The sequence below is a fragment of the Rhopalosiphum padi genome, chromosome 3 (genome assembly GCF_020882245.1).
Source record: "Rhopalosiphum padi isolate XX-2018 chromosome 3, ASM2088224v1, whole genome shotgun sequence".
In the NCBI taxonomy this organism is placed as follows: domain Eukaryota; kingdom Metazoa; phylum Arthropoda; class Insecta; order Hemiptera; family Aphididae; genus Rhopalosiphum; species Rhopalosiphum padi.
In genome coordinates, this window is record NC_083599.1 from 61,567,411 (window position 1) to 61,584,511 (window position 17,101).

The window sequence follows — 17,101 nt, forward strand, 5'->3', positions numbered from 1 at the left end:
AAATTCTATAGTTTTGTTCATACAGAATTTATTTTACAATGCCTAAAGAAAAACAATCTGTTTCTAATAGTCTTAAAAATATTGTTCGCGAATTTGGTGAAAATACATTTGCAACCGATGCTAGTGTATTACTATGTAAGTTTTGTAATATTAAAATTAACCACGAAAAAAAATTTAATATCACACAACATTTAAAAACCGAAAAACATATGAAGGCCGTTAAACGTGCAGAAAATCAAAGTGAAAAAAAAAACAACAATTGGTTACCAACTCTACCAAAAAGTCCTCATTCAGTAAAGATTTGTGTTTTGCGTTGTTATCAGCAAATATACCACTGAATAAAGTTTCAAATCAAAGCTTTCGTACATTTTTGGAAACTTATACCGGAAATAATGTTCCTACAGAAACAAACTTGAGACTTGGATACATAGATGACATTTTTGACGAAACAATGAGTAAAATTAAACTTGAACTGTCTGGTAAAAAAGTTTGGGTCAGCATTGACGAAACTACCGATGTTGAAGGTAGGTTTGTTGCTAATGTAATTGTTGGTATACTTTAAGCAGATTACCCGGGTAAACAATATTTAGTTCATTCAAAACAATTAGAAAAAACAAATTATTCGACTATTTGCAGAGTATTCGACAAATCTATCGGAATCATTGGTATTCAACACGAGGATGTTTTATTGTTTACATCCGACGCCGCTCCCTATATGATAAAAGCTGGTAATACATTGAAAGCATTTTATTCCAAAATGATTCATATTACGTGTACAGCTCATGGACTCCACCGAGTAGCAGAGGAAGTAAGGGGCAAATTTAGTAATGTCGACAAACTTATTTCTAGTGTTAAGAAAATATTCCGAAAAGCACCAAACCGTGTTCAACTGTTCAAAGATGAAGCTCCTCATTTAAATTTGCCACCGGAGCCTATTATAACACGTTGGAGTACGTGGATCATCGCCTCGAATTACTATTGTGAAAACATTGAAATCATACGTAAAATTCTCGAAAAACTAGACGCCGATGATGCTGTTAGCATCAAAGAGGCCAAAAAATATATTTCCAAAGCTGGTATTGAAAGAGATTTGGCCTACATAAAGTCCAATTTTACAATTTTAACAGTTTCCATTACCAAGTTGCAAAAACAAGGGCTACCATTAGCTGAAGCTATAAATGTATTTGAAAATGTTGAAAAAGTTTTTGAAACCCTTCAAGGACCAATTGGAAAAGCTGTTTTTAATAAACTCAATAACGTCACCCACAAAAATGTCGGTCTTAAAATTTTAAAAAATATTTCAAATATATTATCTAGTGTAACTATGAACACAGAACTTGAACCTGGACTTCCTGAAGACTTTTCAACAGATGATCTCGTGTACTTTAAGTTTGCACCAATTACGTCAGTGGACATTGAGCGGTCGTTTTCAATGTACAAGACTCTACTAAGTAACAATCGAAGATCATTTCACTTTGAAAACTTGTACAAACATCTAATTATTCAATGTAACTTTCAAGGTAAATATATGTTTAAAAATATTTAAAACATATAGGTATCATTATTCATTATTAATTATAATTTATAATTTTTTTTTTATAACAGAACAATCGCAGAATAAATGAGTACCACAAGTCGTTTACCACAATAATTCCGATGTTATATTATTCAATTTTTTTTTTTAATAATAATAATAATTTTTTTTTCGCATATTTTAGTATTTTTAGTGCATATTTAAGCGCTTATATGAATATTTTTAAGAGCATATTATTGCGCTTATAATAACCTTTTTTAGAGCTATAAGTTATGAGCCCTGTTCATAAATAATAAATATATATAATATTATTATTATTTGACAAAAAGTATTCAATAAAATAGTATTCAATAGTAAAAAAATGTATTTAAAATACCGTTCAAATACTTCAAAAATAAAAGTATTTTAAAAAGTATTCAATACGGAAAAAAGTATTTAAATACTTTTACTCAAATACTTTACAACACTGTGTAGAAGTTACTGCACTGCGTCATTTTTTTCCTGGCTGAAGATTTGTTGAGCTACGATTCACACTATCAAAGAATTTATCAATAAAAAGACAAAATTGTGTAGTATCTGATGCTTCTTTGTCACCTTAAATAATTAATACGATATAAATATATAAATATTAATAATTATTATATGTATTACGATGTAATAATATAATATTTTATTGTTACTTACTTGCCCATTTGCAAAGTAAAAGCATAATGCTTCCAACTCTTTGGCTTAAAACTTGGGCTGCCACCGAAATTTTATTTTACACAACTTATCAGGATAAATATGAGAACCGGTAAGGTTTGGAACCATTCTTTCCCCAATATCAAAACGCCCTTGTCAATCTTATAGAAATCAATAATATGTTTCCACCTGGCTGTTCTCGTAGTACCATTTATTGAATAAAGTAGACCTTTAGTAACTAAGTTATTACGTATTCCCTTTAACAAGTAAGGTAAATCGTAAAGAGGAAATATTTCTTGATTGTTAAGGTCAACCAAAGGAAATAATTTTGTATTGGTAATAATAAATAATCTTACAAAATTTGTAAAACTTTATGCAGTAATACAAATGCTCAAAATTTACTACGCTGTATAAAACTATTTGTCTTGAGCCATGGATTACCACGAAGAATAATAAGTGACAGAGGAACATGTTTCACCTCTAAAATATTTGGTGACTTTTATACTGAGTCAGGCATACACATTCACTAATATCTGTTCGACATCCTCAGACCAACGGACAGGTCGAAAGAGTGAATGCTACACTAATGCCAGTTATTCAAGGTAATATGACTACAGAACGTTCGTGGGATCGAGAATTAGCTAAGGTAGAATGTCAACTGAATAATTCATATAACAAAACAATTGGAGATACGACTTATGCAGTTAATAATAAAGGTCTATAAAACACGTCTATGTTGTTAGGTATTCGTAGGAGTAATACTTAACAGTTATATTATGGAAGTTTCAGTGTATATTAAAAATGATGTTTATGTTAATATTTAGAAATGATATTTCACAAATAAAAGTACAACTACTGTCATAACAAAATTCTTACATAGTAAAATATTGTTTTTTTTTATATAACACTACAATTTTTTAAAGCCTATAATATTATAATATTATCCACGAAACTGAATGAATATGTTGCATTTCATACACAGAGCAAGCTTTTTTTAATTATATATATGTCAAATTTCAATTTTGGATGTCCATGATACTTCTAAAATATGTCCATAGTATCTTAAGCTCTTCCCGACCAATTTTATGGGTCCTTGTCGTATATGTACATAGAGGGCTATTTATCTCTGGTCCACGTATTTTCTATAGCATAAATGATAGCTATTAATTAGGCGATTATAACAAAAACAATATAAAGTTTCAACGTGATTTTAAACACATACATAATAAAATGTATAGTTGGTACATATCAAACATTATACTTGTAGACTACACAGTACGCGCGAATGGATAGAGCGTGTGCAACAACTACCATAGAAAAGTAAGTACCTACATAGAAAGAGCACTCCCAGTGGAGTGTTTGTAGAAGAAATAGCGCTCCCGGTGGTTGTCTGCCATAACTAATACTCAAAAATTATTCAATCGCTTTTTTTTTAAATTTCAGTCCATTTTATTTTTATTCTCCTTTTTAAATATATTTCTGTCGGTTATAATATTAGTTAATTACTAATACAATAAAATTTATTTATAAATTAATAAAAAATGCAATACATATAATACTGATTACAGGTGATTAAACACATTTTTTTTAATTAAAAATATTCAACACTTATAATACATATTACATTTTAATTTTAATTTTTTACATTGATAATGGATATCTTATAGTTATAGGAGTTAGAACAAAATTATAATATTTCACATTATTGTTCTTACTATTTAAAATATACAGTTTGTGCCAATAGAATGACTTGATATTAAAACAAGTAGGATAATCTTAACTATTGTATATTCAATTTGTTGCAACTTTTTAGAATTTTGTGTTTTTTCAATTTGAAATGTTTATAATAATTTTCGGCAAGATAAAGAATCGACCCTTTCCACCTTCGGAACAAAGCATTTTTAATTTCTCTCCTCTTAATAGTCTTAGTTTTGGGGCCTGCCATCCTTAAACTTTCTAGAAAGTCCCTATCCCGGTCCAAGGGGTCTGGGAACCCAAACATAAAAAAGTGGCATATTCATCCTACTGATTGGGCTAATTTGAAAGTTTTGTCAAAAATCAAATGCACTATATGTCCAGATGCTATTCAAGATGGTAATCGAACATTTATTAATCTTTTGGTTATAAAAAACAGGTGATCTAAAAAACCATCAAAAGATGTAATTTCTTTATGCAAAATTGGTGAACTGATTTTTAAAATACACAGACAAACTTCCAGCAAATAGTCCTATTGCATTTTTAATAATAAAAGCAGCATCTAAAATAAATATCAACAATTAGTTATGAACATAAGATATAGACATTAGTCTCTATATCCATATTTTAGAACAGTCTCCTTTAAATAACCAAACTCTTCAGTTGATAAAAATTATTTTCAAAATTTTCTTTACTACACGATTAAACTAGCACCTGAAAAATGTTAGTCAGCCGCAACACAGAATACGAAGCCATTTAACTGCAAAATGCAAAAATGCAAAATGCAAAAAAGTTACTTATTTTGAATATAGAATATAATTATTATAATGACGTATTTGTGATTTATATACCTATTGTGTACCCTCAGACTGTTGTAGTGATGGTAAGAAATAGCAATAGCAGCTATAATAGCACTGCTATTTTACTTAAGCAATCGCAGATTGCTATTTATTGTAAATACTAGCAGTGATTGCTAAAATTGATATAGTACATTTCAGTTTCTTGTGTTTACCTACTCTGTAATAAGCAGTATCAGACCAGTCCAGCTGTTGTTATAATAAAATAAATAGCATTTAGCATTTTAGCAGTATAGCAACATTAGAAACCATATGGCGTCATCATGCGCATTGCGTGCGCATACACATTACGCATATTATATTATATTATTATCAGAAAACAGCAATACCTATTGGCTGTTACCTAATCAGGACTAGATATGAGTACCTACCGTAGTACCTACTTTAGTTATTACTTATTATATAATCTGTGATAGCACGGTTTAAGTCGTTTAAGATAATTATATAGTAATATACATCAATACATTATAGTCATTATAGGTACTTAAATTGTGCTTAAATTAATTAGAATTAAAATACATTATCTTAAATCGCGGTCGTCATGAAAAAATAATCGTAAATGTTAATCTGAAATCAACTTATCTATGATACCTAACCTAACGGCTAACATAGTAAATATTACTACCTATTTAGTATTTAATGTCTATGCAACTTTATGTTTATCCTAGATCTGTAGCAGTGTAGTGTGGAATGGAATGTGGATACTGGATAGTATATAGTGATGAACTGTGGACTGATTACTGATGTGAATAATAAATAATACACCATACCTACTTGACAAATAAACAAATTGTAAGTACACCTAAAAAATATAATTAAGTGTTAAATGATAAAACAAAATACTGTAAACAAATTTCAACTTAATCTTAGAATCTTAAATAATATAAAATTGTATTAAACAATATATCCTTATTCTTTATGTATTTTGGTTTTAAAAAAGTAGCATTTCTACTTTATTGCTGCTAAGTCTACTTCGACGGTCACTGATAAGTAACCCAGCTTTTGAAAACACTCGTTCACAGGGCACCGATGTACCAAGACAGCAAAGTGTTTTTCTGGCAAGCTGACTTAAATATGGATAATTATACTTGTTATCCTTCCACCATTTTAACGCATCAGTAGTGCGGTTCTGTATGGCATCTTCTAAGTACCTCTGTACCTCTATAATAGCTCTAGAGGTGTTGGTTCCTGTAGGTTGAACTTGGGGCACTTTTGAGTCAATCGAACTCCAAATTGAAAAACCTTTTTCATTTTCTGTTGATGTAGCGGTAGATGTAGGTAGAACTTCATTGTCTGTCCTGTTATCTGATATTATTGATGCAGTTTTTTTCTATAATGTCACTTTTTATTATTTGCAGGAAATTTCCAGTGAACGGGATATTTTTAAAACGTGGATCGAGGAATCTACAGTGGGCCAAAGTCTTACTACTAATAATGCAACCCCAACGATCTCTATCCTGCATTCCAGACAATAATTTGTCTACAACTTTGTTTACTCTTGGATGGTAATTTTCTTTATGGAATTGGTTGCATGCATTTTTGAGCCCTTCTGGTAATATTATTACTAAAGAAGCTGTCATGTATTTATCTCCATTTACAGCTCTTGTAGCCTCTTCAAAAGGTCGTAACATTATGCAAAGTTCTCTTGTTACTTTCCATTCTTCGACACTTATTCCTTCATTAGGATTATCTAACAAACCTAGAGTTCCACGAATAGAGCTTTCAAGTTCAACCACATGCTCGATCATATATAGGGTTGAATTCCAGCGGGTACTGACATCCTGAAGGAGCTTTTTCGGTTCTTTTGCACCATTGCTTATTTGGTAGTTATGAAGTTTTTTTTTGCAGATGTACTTTTTCTGAAATGGGTCACAATCGTTTTAATTTTTTCAACTTGAATTTTACACAGTGTGAATTTTTATGAAGAGGCTCCTCTGTTATATTTTTGAAAATTTATAAAAATTTGTGGGACTTCAGTCCCCCCAAAACAATTGAGCTAGTTGCGCCTCTGAACACACTATATATTAGTTGCCCAGTGTAGGCCTTTTAGCAATTTTATAGCCAGATTTAATTTATTTAGAAACACATCTAGCCACAAATTATAGCTTTTAGCCAATAGCCTATATTCTAGCTTATTGAAACTGTTCATTGAAACTTAGCTTTTTCTAGCCATTAAACGTAAAAATAATATTATTTCCTTATCACCTTATTACGCATGCGCCAGGACTACATTTTGACAATATAGTTTCTTATCAATGATTTTTATACTTATCAAAAGCGTGAAGGTGGTATATATTCCGGACAATATTTGAAATATAAAATATTTTGTCATATGTATATGTTAACTAGTTAACTAATATTGGAAAGTATTATAAGAATTAATATTCTTCATTTAGTTTGTCGGTAAAAACACACTTGCGTTTAGGCATTTTGTGAAGACGTAGTACCAAAAATTAACAATACTATAATATTTAATATTTCAAGCAAAACACAACTATTATAAAAACAAATGACAACCACCTCTTCACTCATTAACAGAAAAGAAACTGACAAGTGAATTATACGAGTCGTTTTCCAGTACGCATTACACGTGAACAAATTAACACAATATATAATATATAATAATATTAGATAACTAACAATTTAGTAAGACTATATTTGATAATACTTTAATCTTTTATTTTATGGCAACAACGATAATAATAGCCAATAGGTAGTCGCATATCGTGACGTGCCGGGAAAAATATGTATGAAAATAGAAATTAGATATTATTCATTTATACAGAGTGTCCAGCAATGGATTCGACGAACAACACTACTACGGCGACAACATTAATTTCCGTCGACCAAGCAATACTGGTACGTATGCAAAATGAAAATGAAACATTGCATAAACTTGTAATGGAATTACAAGCGAGTAATGCACAATTACAGAGCCAACTACTAGACATCCAAGTGAGTAATACTATTACCAATAATACTAATACTACCACTGCTATAAGTAAAAACGTACATAATGGAGTTGGCCACAGCTCAGTGATTAGTTCAAACGCGCAGACAAAACACACCCAATTAACAGATAATGATGTCATTCAATCAGTACCAAAAATATACAAACCACCACCAATCACAGCATGTGGTGTTAACGATATACAAAACTTAGTTACTATTTTAACTCGCGAAGAAGTCGCCGGCCACGAACAGCAACTAAAAACTTTCGCTAACGGTGACATAAAAATCTCTACAGAGGACGAACAGCAGTTTAGACGAACACTAAAAGCTCTTGAAATCAACAAAATCGAGTTTCATAGATTTCAATTGAAAGCTGAAAAAAAATTCCGGGTCGTAATACGTGGATTGCACCCAGAAACTGACATATGTGAAATCAAAAGAGACCTATTCGACAATGGTTTCCTGCTTGTGATGTCTCAAACATTCAAATTAAAAAAAAACTCAATCCCAATGATAAAAACAGTGAAACCAAGCGTATAAGATTGCCTTTATTTTTCGTAGACCTAGTTCCACAAGGAAATAATAAAGATATTTACAAGTTAGATAGTCTATGTTATCATAAAATCAAAATAGAACCACCAAGGAAGAAAAAAGATGTGCCACAGTGTAAAAACTGTCAGTCTTTTGGCTATACACAAAATTACTGCCGCAAAAAACCAGTGTGTGTAAAATGTAGTGAAGATCATAGAACAGAAGACTGCCAAAAGTCAAAAAAATCAAAAGCTAAATGTGCTAATTGTGGTGAAGCCCACACAGCAAACTGGAAGGGCTGCTCTGCCTACAAAAAAGCAGAAGAAAGAGTACACCCAAAAAAGATCACTGCAGTACAACGCATTCAACAAAAACCAACGAAAACTGTCACAGCGGCCATCTCTTATGCACAGATGACAAGCTCTCCTAATATTAATACAACGCCTCAAACGTCCAATCAGCAACAACAGTCCAACGTAAACGACCCCTCGTTATTAGATATTTTATCTGCACTTACTAATATAACAAAATCGCTAGAAAAAGTCACATCTAGACTGGATAGATTAGAAAGTAATCAATCTAAGTCTAACAACAAAAGTCAAAAGAAAAAGTAATGAATCGCATATTGCGAATCATAGCATGGAACGCCAATGGGCTTGTTCAGCGCAAACAAGAACTCGAAGACTTCTTGCACAATGAAAACATTGATATTGCTCTAGTATCAGAAATACATTTTACACCTTGGACTGTTCTAAAAATCAGAAATTATAATATCTATACCACTCTCCATCCTAGCGGTAAAGCTCGTGGAGGTACAGCGATATTTATAAAAGAATCCATTAAACATTTCGAGTTGGAAGAACACTTGCAATTATATTTGCAAGCCACAACCGTTAGGGTCAATGATGGAAACAATGACCTTACGGTTACGGCTATCTACTGCCCACCACAGGGAGGTGCAGATGAAACTAAATTCACTGACTTCTTCCGCAAGCTAGGAAATAGATTCATTGTTGGTGGAGGGAGACTACAATGTAAAACACACTCACTGGGGATCAAGACTAATCACTCAGAAAGGACGTGCCCTGTTCAAGACAATTAATACTATCAACGCTGGAACTATCTCCACCAGAAAACCAACTTACTGGCCAACCGACCCGAATAAGATAACTGACCTACTAGATTTTTTCGTGGTTAAAAATATTTCACCTAACTACGTTGAAGTTGAGGGACTAATAGAATTATCGTCCGACCATATGCCTGTGTTACTTTCACTAAGTTCAAATGTCATTATGAAAGAACGGAAAATCTTTCTCACAAACAAAAGAACAGATTGGGACCTCTTTAGGACTACCCTCGAAGAAACCACCACGCTTTCAGTGAAGTTAAAAACACCATCAGACATTGAAGTGGTAGTACAAAAAATAACTAAGGATATCACGGAAGCAATAAAAGTGGCAACACCAATAATTCCAGGAGGAAATAACCGAGAGATCACCTACCCGCTTGAAATTAGAGAACTAGTTCAACAAAAGCGTAAGGCGAGAAGAACCTGGCATAGAACTCGACATCCAGAGGATAAAACTAATTGGAACCGTATTAGTAAAATATTACGTGACAAAATTAACGAAATGAAAAACGAAACATTTAAATCGTACTTGAGTGGCCTATCTGCAACGGATGATACCGATTACTCATTATGGAAAGCCACAAGACGCATTAAAAGACCTCATACCCACGTGCCACCTATTCGAAAAATAGATGGTACTTGGGCACGCAGTGAGCAAGACAAAGCTGAAGTATACGCCCAATACCTTGAGAATGTATTTCAACCAAATGATATCGCATCCGAACTCGATGTAATACAATGCCTACCACTCAACGAAATAAGAGAAAAAATATGGTTTTTCACACTTCTAGAAGTCGCCCATGAAATCGATAACAACATCAACCCAAAAAAGGCACCTGTTTCGATGAGATCAGCCCACGCATACTTAAAGAGTTACCAAAGAAGACTATTATCCTTTTGACACATATTTACAACGCAATCTTACGACTCGAAAGTTTCCCTATGCAATGGAAAAAGGCGCAAGTTATCATGCTACTAAAACCAGGTAAGCCACCAGAACAAGCTACCTCGTACAGACCAATATCGCTTCTCCCAAGCATGTCAAAGCTCTTTGAAAAACTACTTCTTAAACGCTTAAAACCTCTTATAGAAGCAAGACACCTTATACCAGACCATCAGTTTGGATTTAGGAACAAACATTCTACTATTGAACAAGTTCATCGAGTCACCAATGTAATAAGCAAGGCTTTTGAGGAAAAAAAATACTGCTGCGGAGTGTTTCTAGATGTAGCCCAAGCCTTTGATAAGGTTTGGCACAAAGGACTACTTATAAAACTACGAGAGCAACTACCACACACATGGTGTGCACTCTTAGAATCTTATTTGACCGAAAGACAATTTAGAGTTGTACACGAAGAAGCGATCACAAGTTGGAAAAACACACTAGCAGGAGTTCCACAAGGTAGTGTACTGGGACCAATCCTTTATCTACTCTACACAGCTGACATCCCAACCAATGGTAACTCAATGACAGCTATGTTTGCTGACGACACTGCAATTTTAGCAACAAGCAGTAATCAACAGACTGCGACCGAAAACGTACAGGCCTCAATCAATCACATCTCTAATTGGACAAGGAAATGGAAAATCAAGATTAATAAAGATAAGTCAATGCACGTTAATTATACACTACGTAAAACTGAAAATCTCCGAATTTTGCTGGATGATACGTCAATTCCACCAAAAGACTCAGTGAAATATCTGGGTATGCACCTTGATTCTCGCCTTAACTGGAAGCATCACGTCCGTCAAAAAAAACTTCAAATTCAAGAAAAAATGCGCAAACTATACTGGTTAGTTGGAAGACGTTCCACACTAGACCTGACGAGCAAACGGCTTTTATATATAGCTATTATCAAACCGATATGGACTTATGGCACACAACTGTGGGGTTGTGCCAGCAAATCCAACATCGAAGTCATCCAACGCTGTCAGAATATCGCCCTTCGTACCATTGTTGCAGCATACCGGTACGACAGGAATGAAATCATCCATCGAGACTTGAATATATCATCCATCCAAGATGAAATCAAAAAGTTTGCCAACAAACATGCGAAAAAACTCGAGCTGCATCCCAATGCAAGTGCAAAACAACTTCTTGACAACTCGCAAAACATCAGGCGACTCAAACGCTTAAAGCCATATGACCTAGTTTAAATAACGTAGGCTAAGGTAAGGGACTATCTCACCGGAGGTACAACCCCAAACATGTTAACGCATAATATATAAGTAATCATTGTCACTTACTCATAATATTATCGTATACTACCCTTTATGTATTGTATTTATAAAGACTTTCGGTCGTTTAAATAAAGATGCCATAGGCAGTTTAAAAAAAAAAAAAAAAAATTTATACAGAGTGAACCCAAAAATCTGCCACCTGATATAACTTTTATATCAATTTAACCACGTTAAACGATTACCTTTGTAAAATCCGGACATTTTTCAAATCCGGACGCCAATCCGGACATGTGTTTGAAATCCGGACTGTCCGGACGAAATCCGGACGTATGGTAACCCTATACCTAGGTATATGGATTATTAATTTTGAAATTTCCAGTGATATTTATATTTCAAAGGACAGGGGTATATTTTATTTATCTGTAGAAGGTACTATTTATTTACTTTTTATTGTGTTAAGTGTATAGTTTTTACTTTTCATTTTTAATTCTGTTATTCAGTAATACCATTGATTAAATACAAATAGATAGCCCACGCCTGTACGTTATTCGGCAGTGCTCTGGACCCGAAAATATATTAGTTTGGACCCCAGTCGATAGAGTTCGCATTGACTATTCTGCGTTATAGGAAAAAACGATAAAATTTCTAATTATTCCATGAAAAAAACTGAGTGCTATTACCAAGTTTTGATAAAACAAAACGCACAACTGCAACTACATAAATAACTGTCATAACTTGAAAATAGTAAATTATTTTTTGAACTTACTACTTAGTAATTATATTTTAATACACAATATATATTATAGTTAATAAGCAATAATTCTTTACCTCTTCCATTATAATGATTATTAATTAAAAATAACTAAATTATTCTATATTGCCATATTTTTTATTATGTTGATTGTAATAAAAAATCAGTCTTTGATCAAGGCATCAAGCATTCAAGCTCACACATATTGATTATTGAGGAGAATAAGTTTGGTCTTATTTATAAAAATTAGTGGGAGAATACTAAAACATAAAATTGAAAAAGGTAATACAAACTTATATTTAACATTGATAAAATACAAAATATGTAGGTACATGTTAAATTGTTGCTACTAAAAATCAAAATGAATAATATGTTTATAAATCATCCAACATATTATTCAATTGATGTTATAATAATATTTTTATCTCTACAATTAGCTGTATCAGCTGCAGCTAGCGAAACTTAGCAAAGAAACATAGAATATAAGATCCGTGAAACTTATAATTGGTTTTCCCTCTCAAGTCTGAGGCAAGTGCAATATAAAAATATGTTTAAAGCCATAAATGAAGGTCATGAACCATTAAATATTGTATAAGCTGGCTTTCTATTGAAACAGTTGTAAATATAATTTTAAATCAGTGGTTAGAGTTGAAAACTCTTTTTGACATTGCAAAGCTAAAAGAGAAATGTAATGCTGCAGATATTTTACATAATATGTTTGTAGATGATAGAAATCTCGCTTGTTTCAAATTTTTTCACCCAGTACTTGAAGTGGTTAAAAAGTTTGAATCGTTTGAATCAAACACAGCTGATCTATCAAAATTGTTAAATGATTTAATTAACCTTGTAAACTCAATAGCCAAACGGTTCATTATACCTGACTGCAGACAAAATGTATTAATTTGTAATATGGATCGAACGTTTATTTAGTTAAATGAATATAATTAAAACGAAATTAAGAAAGAGAATGGGAACTAATCTGATAAATTCCATTTTAACTATTTTTTTTTTTTTTTAATTAATCCGCGGAAACACAGGCGATTGGATGGTTTTTATTCATTTGTAGGGGGGAGGAACGGTAGGTTGAAACACGTTTGTATGTATGTGTGGCAAGGATTTGTCACTTAAATCCCGGGTGGTCACACATCCGGGAGCTAGCAACACCGGCCGATACATACATTCAGAGCGTTTCCGCAGTTGAGTGTTCGATCGCACCACACCAAGCCACATTTTAACTATTAACACGTTAAGTGCCATGCGGCCGCCGGCGGCCTTACTTTAGCATTATCTCGGGAAATATTTGGTCTAAAAATATGTTTCCGGAATTCAATTGTTCGGTTTATAGTGTATATTATTAATAAAGTATAAAATAAATAAGACCGCCGGCGGCCAAACGGGGCGCTATGGTAATTTTTGTTATCGCCATACGCCACTTGGCAGCCGGCTGTCTTAATAAAATGTTTATGTTTAGTAACAATCGTGATTCGTGTCAGCCATAAATTACATTTTTGTCATATTTCTGAAATACAATTTTTAAAATAAATACTCGTCCAAAGAGAATTAAACTCTCGGATGAAAATGTTGTAAGACAGTTACTAGAAGAGAGTGACGATGACAATAATAGTTTAAGTGATTTCGACGACGACTCAGATGTGGATGGACACTACGTACCTGAAGAATCCGAAAATTCGTCTAATGGTGAGTAAAATTACCTATTAATTTAAATCGAGCAACATTTATAAAGTTTGAAAATCGTAATATGTTATAAATTATAATAATATATTAATATGTAATATTGAAATATTAACAAATAAGTTAATAACGTAATATGTTTTGGGGAACCGATACTAAAGTCATGTCCATTTTATTTGAACGCAAATATTCCAAAAACAGTACACACTATGTGATGCACTACTATAAAAATAAAAAAATATTTTAATGTAAAAAATAAAATAAATAAATACTATAACAAGTATTAATTTTAATTTATAGAAAATAGTAATGCCGAAAATTTAGACGAATCCATATTTGCTCAACAACCTATTCCTTCCGTACAAGAATGGTGTGACGTAACTTGCAAAAACCAAAAAAATATTGTTTTTAATGGCAATCCTGGGTTAAAAATCGATATTTTGCCTAATGCAACGGTTTGGGATTATTTCAACTTGTTCATTACTAATGAAATAATTGATTTAATGGTAGTAGAAACAAACCGAAATGCTGATCAAATGCTAAATGGATGGAGAATAACTAAAGCCAGCAGGTATTCAAAGTGGACCCCTACTGACTCAGATGAAATTAAATTATTTTTGGGCTTACTTATATGGATGGGGTTGATGCCATTGCCCAGTTAAAAAATTATTGGAGTGTTAAAACTAGGTATAAGAATCACGTAACTAGTACGATTATGTCTAGAAATAGATTCGAACTTTTATTGAGGTTTTGACATTTTTCAAACAAGGCATTGTTAACAAACAAAGAAATTTTTAAACTTTTTATTATGTTCTTCTAAAGGAATGGTCTATGATATTCTTCTATATCAAGGGACATCAACTGAAATTGACCCTAATTTTCTTAAAAAAAATATGGTTTAGGCGCATCAGTAGTGTTAAAATTAGTTGAAAGCCTTAAAAAAGATAAACATCTTTTATTTTTTGATAATTTCTTTAGTTCTTATAATTTATTTAACTCACTTCACCATTTAGGAATAAAATTAGCAGGTACAATACGGTTAAATCGCTTTCCTAAAGTCCCAATAATAGATGATACAGAACTAACTAAATTAGGAAGAGGTTCTTCATATGAAGTTAGTTTTAAAGACAATAAAATTGTTTGTGAAACCAATCATCAAAACATATGTAAGTTATTTAAAGATTCTCTTTTACTTCTTTGGCCTGATAAAATATACCGGGAATAAGTTATATTATTTGTCACGGATGCTGCACCGTATATAAAGAAGGCAGCAAAAGTTTTACTTGAATATTTGCCCATTGATATTACTTCTTCTGTTGTGTTAGAATACATGCACAATATTTGTTTGGGTGTTATGAAAAGATTATTGGCATTTTGGGTAAAATGTAAAAAAAACAGTGCGCTTTGGGATCCTGACACTATTTCTAATGAATTAATTAAAATAAAATCATTTTTTCCTGTTGAATTTAATCGTTTACCAAGAACTTTAGAAGAATTTGAGTACTGGAAAGCTAGCGAATTTAGAACATTTCTCATTTATACAGGACCAATTGTCTTAAAAGGACGGATAAAAAACTCTTTTTATAAACATTTTATGCTTTTAAGTTGTGCCATAAGATTGTTAATTTCCTCTAAAACTGCATATACTTATAATAATGTTGCTAAAATGTTATTAAGACAATTTGTAAATGAATATTCAGAACTCTACGGTAAAGAATATGTAGGTTACAATGTACATGGCCTAATTCATATAACTGATTTTGTGTTACTGCATGGAAATTTGGATGCTTTTTCTGCATTTAAGTATGAAAATTATTTACAGTTTGTAAAACATAGTTGCAAAAAATCTAGATATCCTCTTCAGGATACGTATAATCGAGTAATAGAACAAATCAATACTATGTCAACTTCTACTATAAAAAAATATCCTATACTCAAAAATGAAATAGATTATGATCCTTCAGTAAATAATTCAATTAATGAAACACTTTATAAAGAAATTATTTTAGAAAATTTTACAATATATATAAGAAATTCAAAAGATAATTTAATTTGCACAAAATATCATGGTATAGTAAAAGTTATCAATATAATTAAATTCTTAAATGGTAACATTAAAATTAAAGTTATGAAGTATAATACATCTACAGTGTTTCAAAATCCCATTTCGTTTGATACTATAAAAATATTTTATACTCACGAAATTATTCCAAGGCCTCCTTTAATTTTAATTGATGTAGATTCTATAGAATATAAGTGTTTCTCATTTCCAATAAATGATCATAAGTCAATAGTATTAGCATTACTGCATTCTATATAATTAATGTTTCAAATTTGTTTTTATTTGCTTTTGTTGATATAGTAGCTAGGTATATCAATTAATATTTAATATGGTTTTTATCAAATGATTAAAGTATTTTTTTTGTATTATTAGATTTTAGACTTGAGTAGGTACCACAGAATAGCCGATAGGTATACCTAGTCGCATAATCTATCATATTATTCTTGTAAATATAGATTTGAATATTTTATTACATTACCTAGTTTTTGTTTACTTTATTTTATTATTATGCTTACATTTATCATTTATACATTAGAATTATTTTCTCTAAATTGTATAGTAGAATTTTAATTTCATGTTATTTATAATTCTACACGTTATTTTTAACTAAAATGTTTAGGTATAATTATTGTTTTAAATATAAGTTATATATTTGTGTTTCTACCGATCGTTTAATAATATATTTTCTTATTTTGAAGTTAAAAAATAATTGGTTATTTTATTTAAAATATATTTTTAAGGTGTAATATTAGATAAGTAGTGAATAGTAAATACCATTTACATTGGACATACCTATATACTATTATTATACACACCCATGGTTAACAATTAATGTAAATTATAATTTCTATTAAATTAAACAAATTGTATATTAATTTTATAATATACTTAATGTTAATTGGTGAACTATGTAAGACCTCAATGTAAAAGAATAAACAGTGGCGAAGCCAGGATTTCTAAAAGGGGGGGGGGGGCAACAAGAAAATTTAATTTGTACTGTTTTTATTATAAAAAATAATTGAAATTATTTGTATAC

General features: G+C 31.4%; 1 protein-coding gene across 1 annotated transcript; it reads left to right on the forward strand.

The window, feature by feature from the left end:
• Nucleotides 1-38: 38 nt before the first annotated feature.
• LOC132925289 (uncharacterized) lies at nucleotides 39-1,625 on the forward strand. Its single transcript, XM_060989695.1, has 4 exons — nucleotides 39-135; nucleotides 324-524; nucleotides 567-1,520; nucleotides 1,606-1,625. Exons 1-4 carry the CDS (start codon nucleotides 39-41, stop codon nucleotides 1,623-1,625), a joined length of 1,272 nt encoding a protein of 423 aa, XP_060845678.1.
• Nucleotides 1,626-17,101: the final 15,476 nt, after the last annotated feature.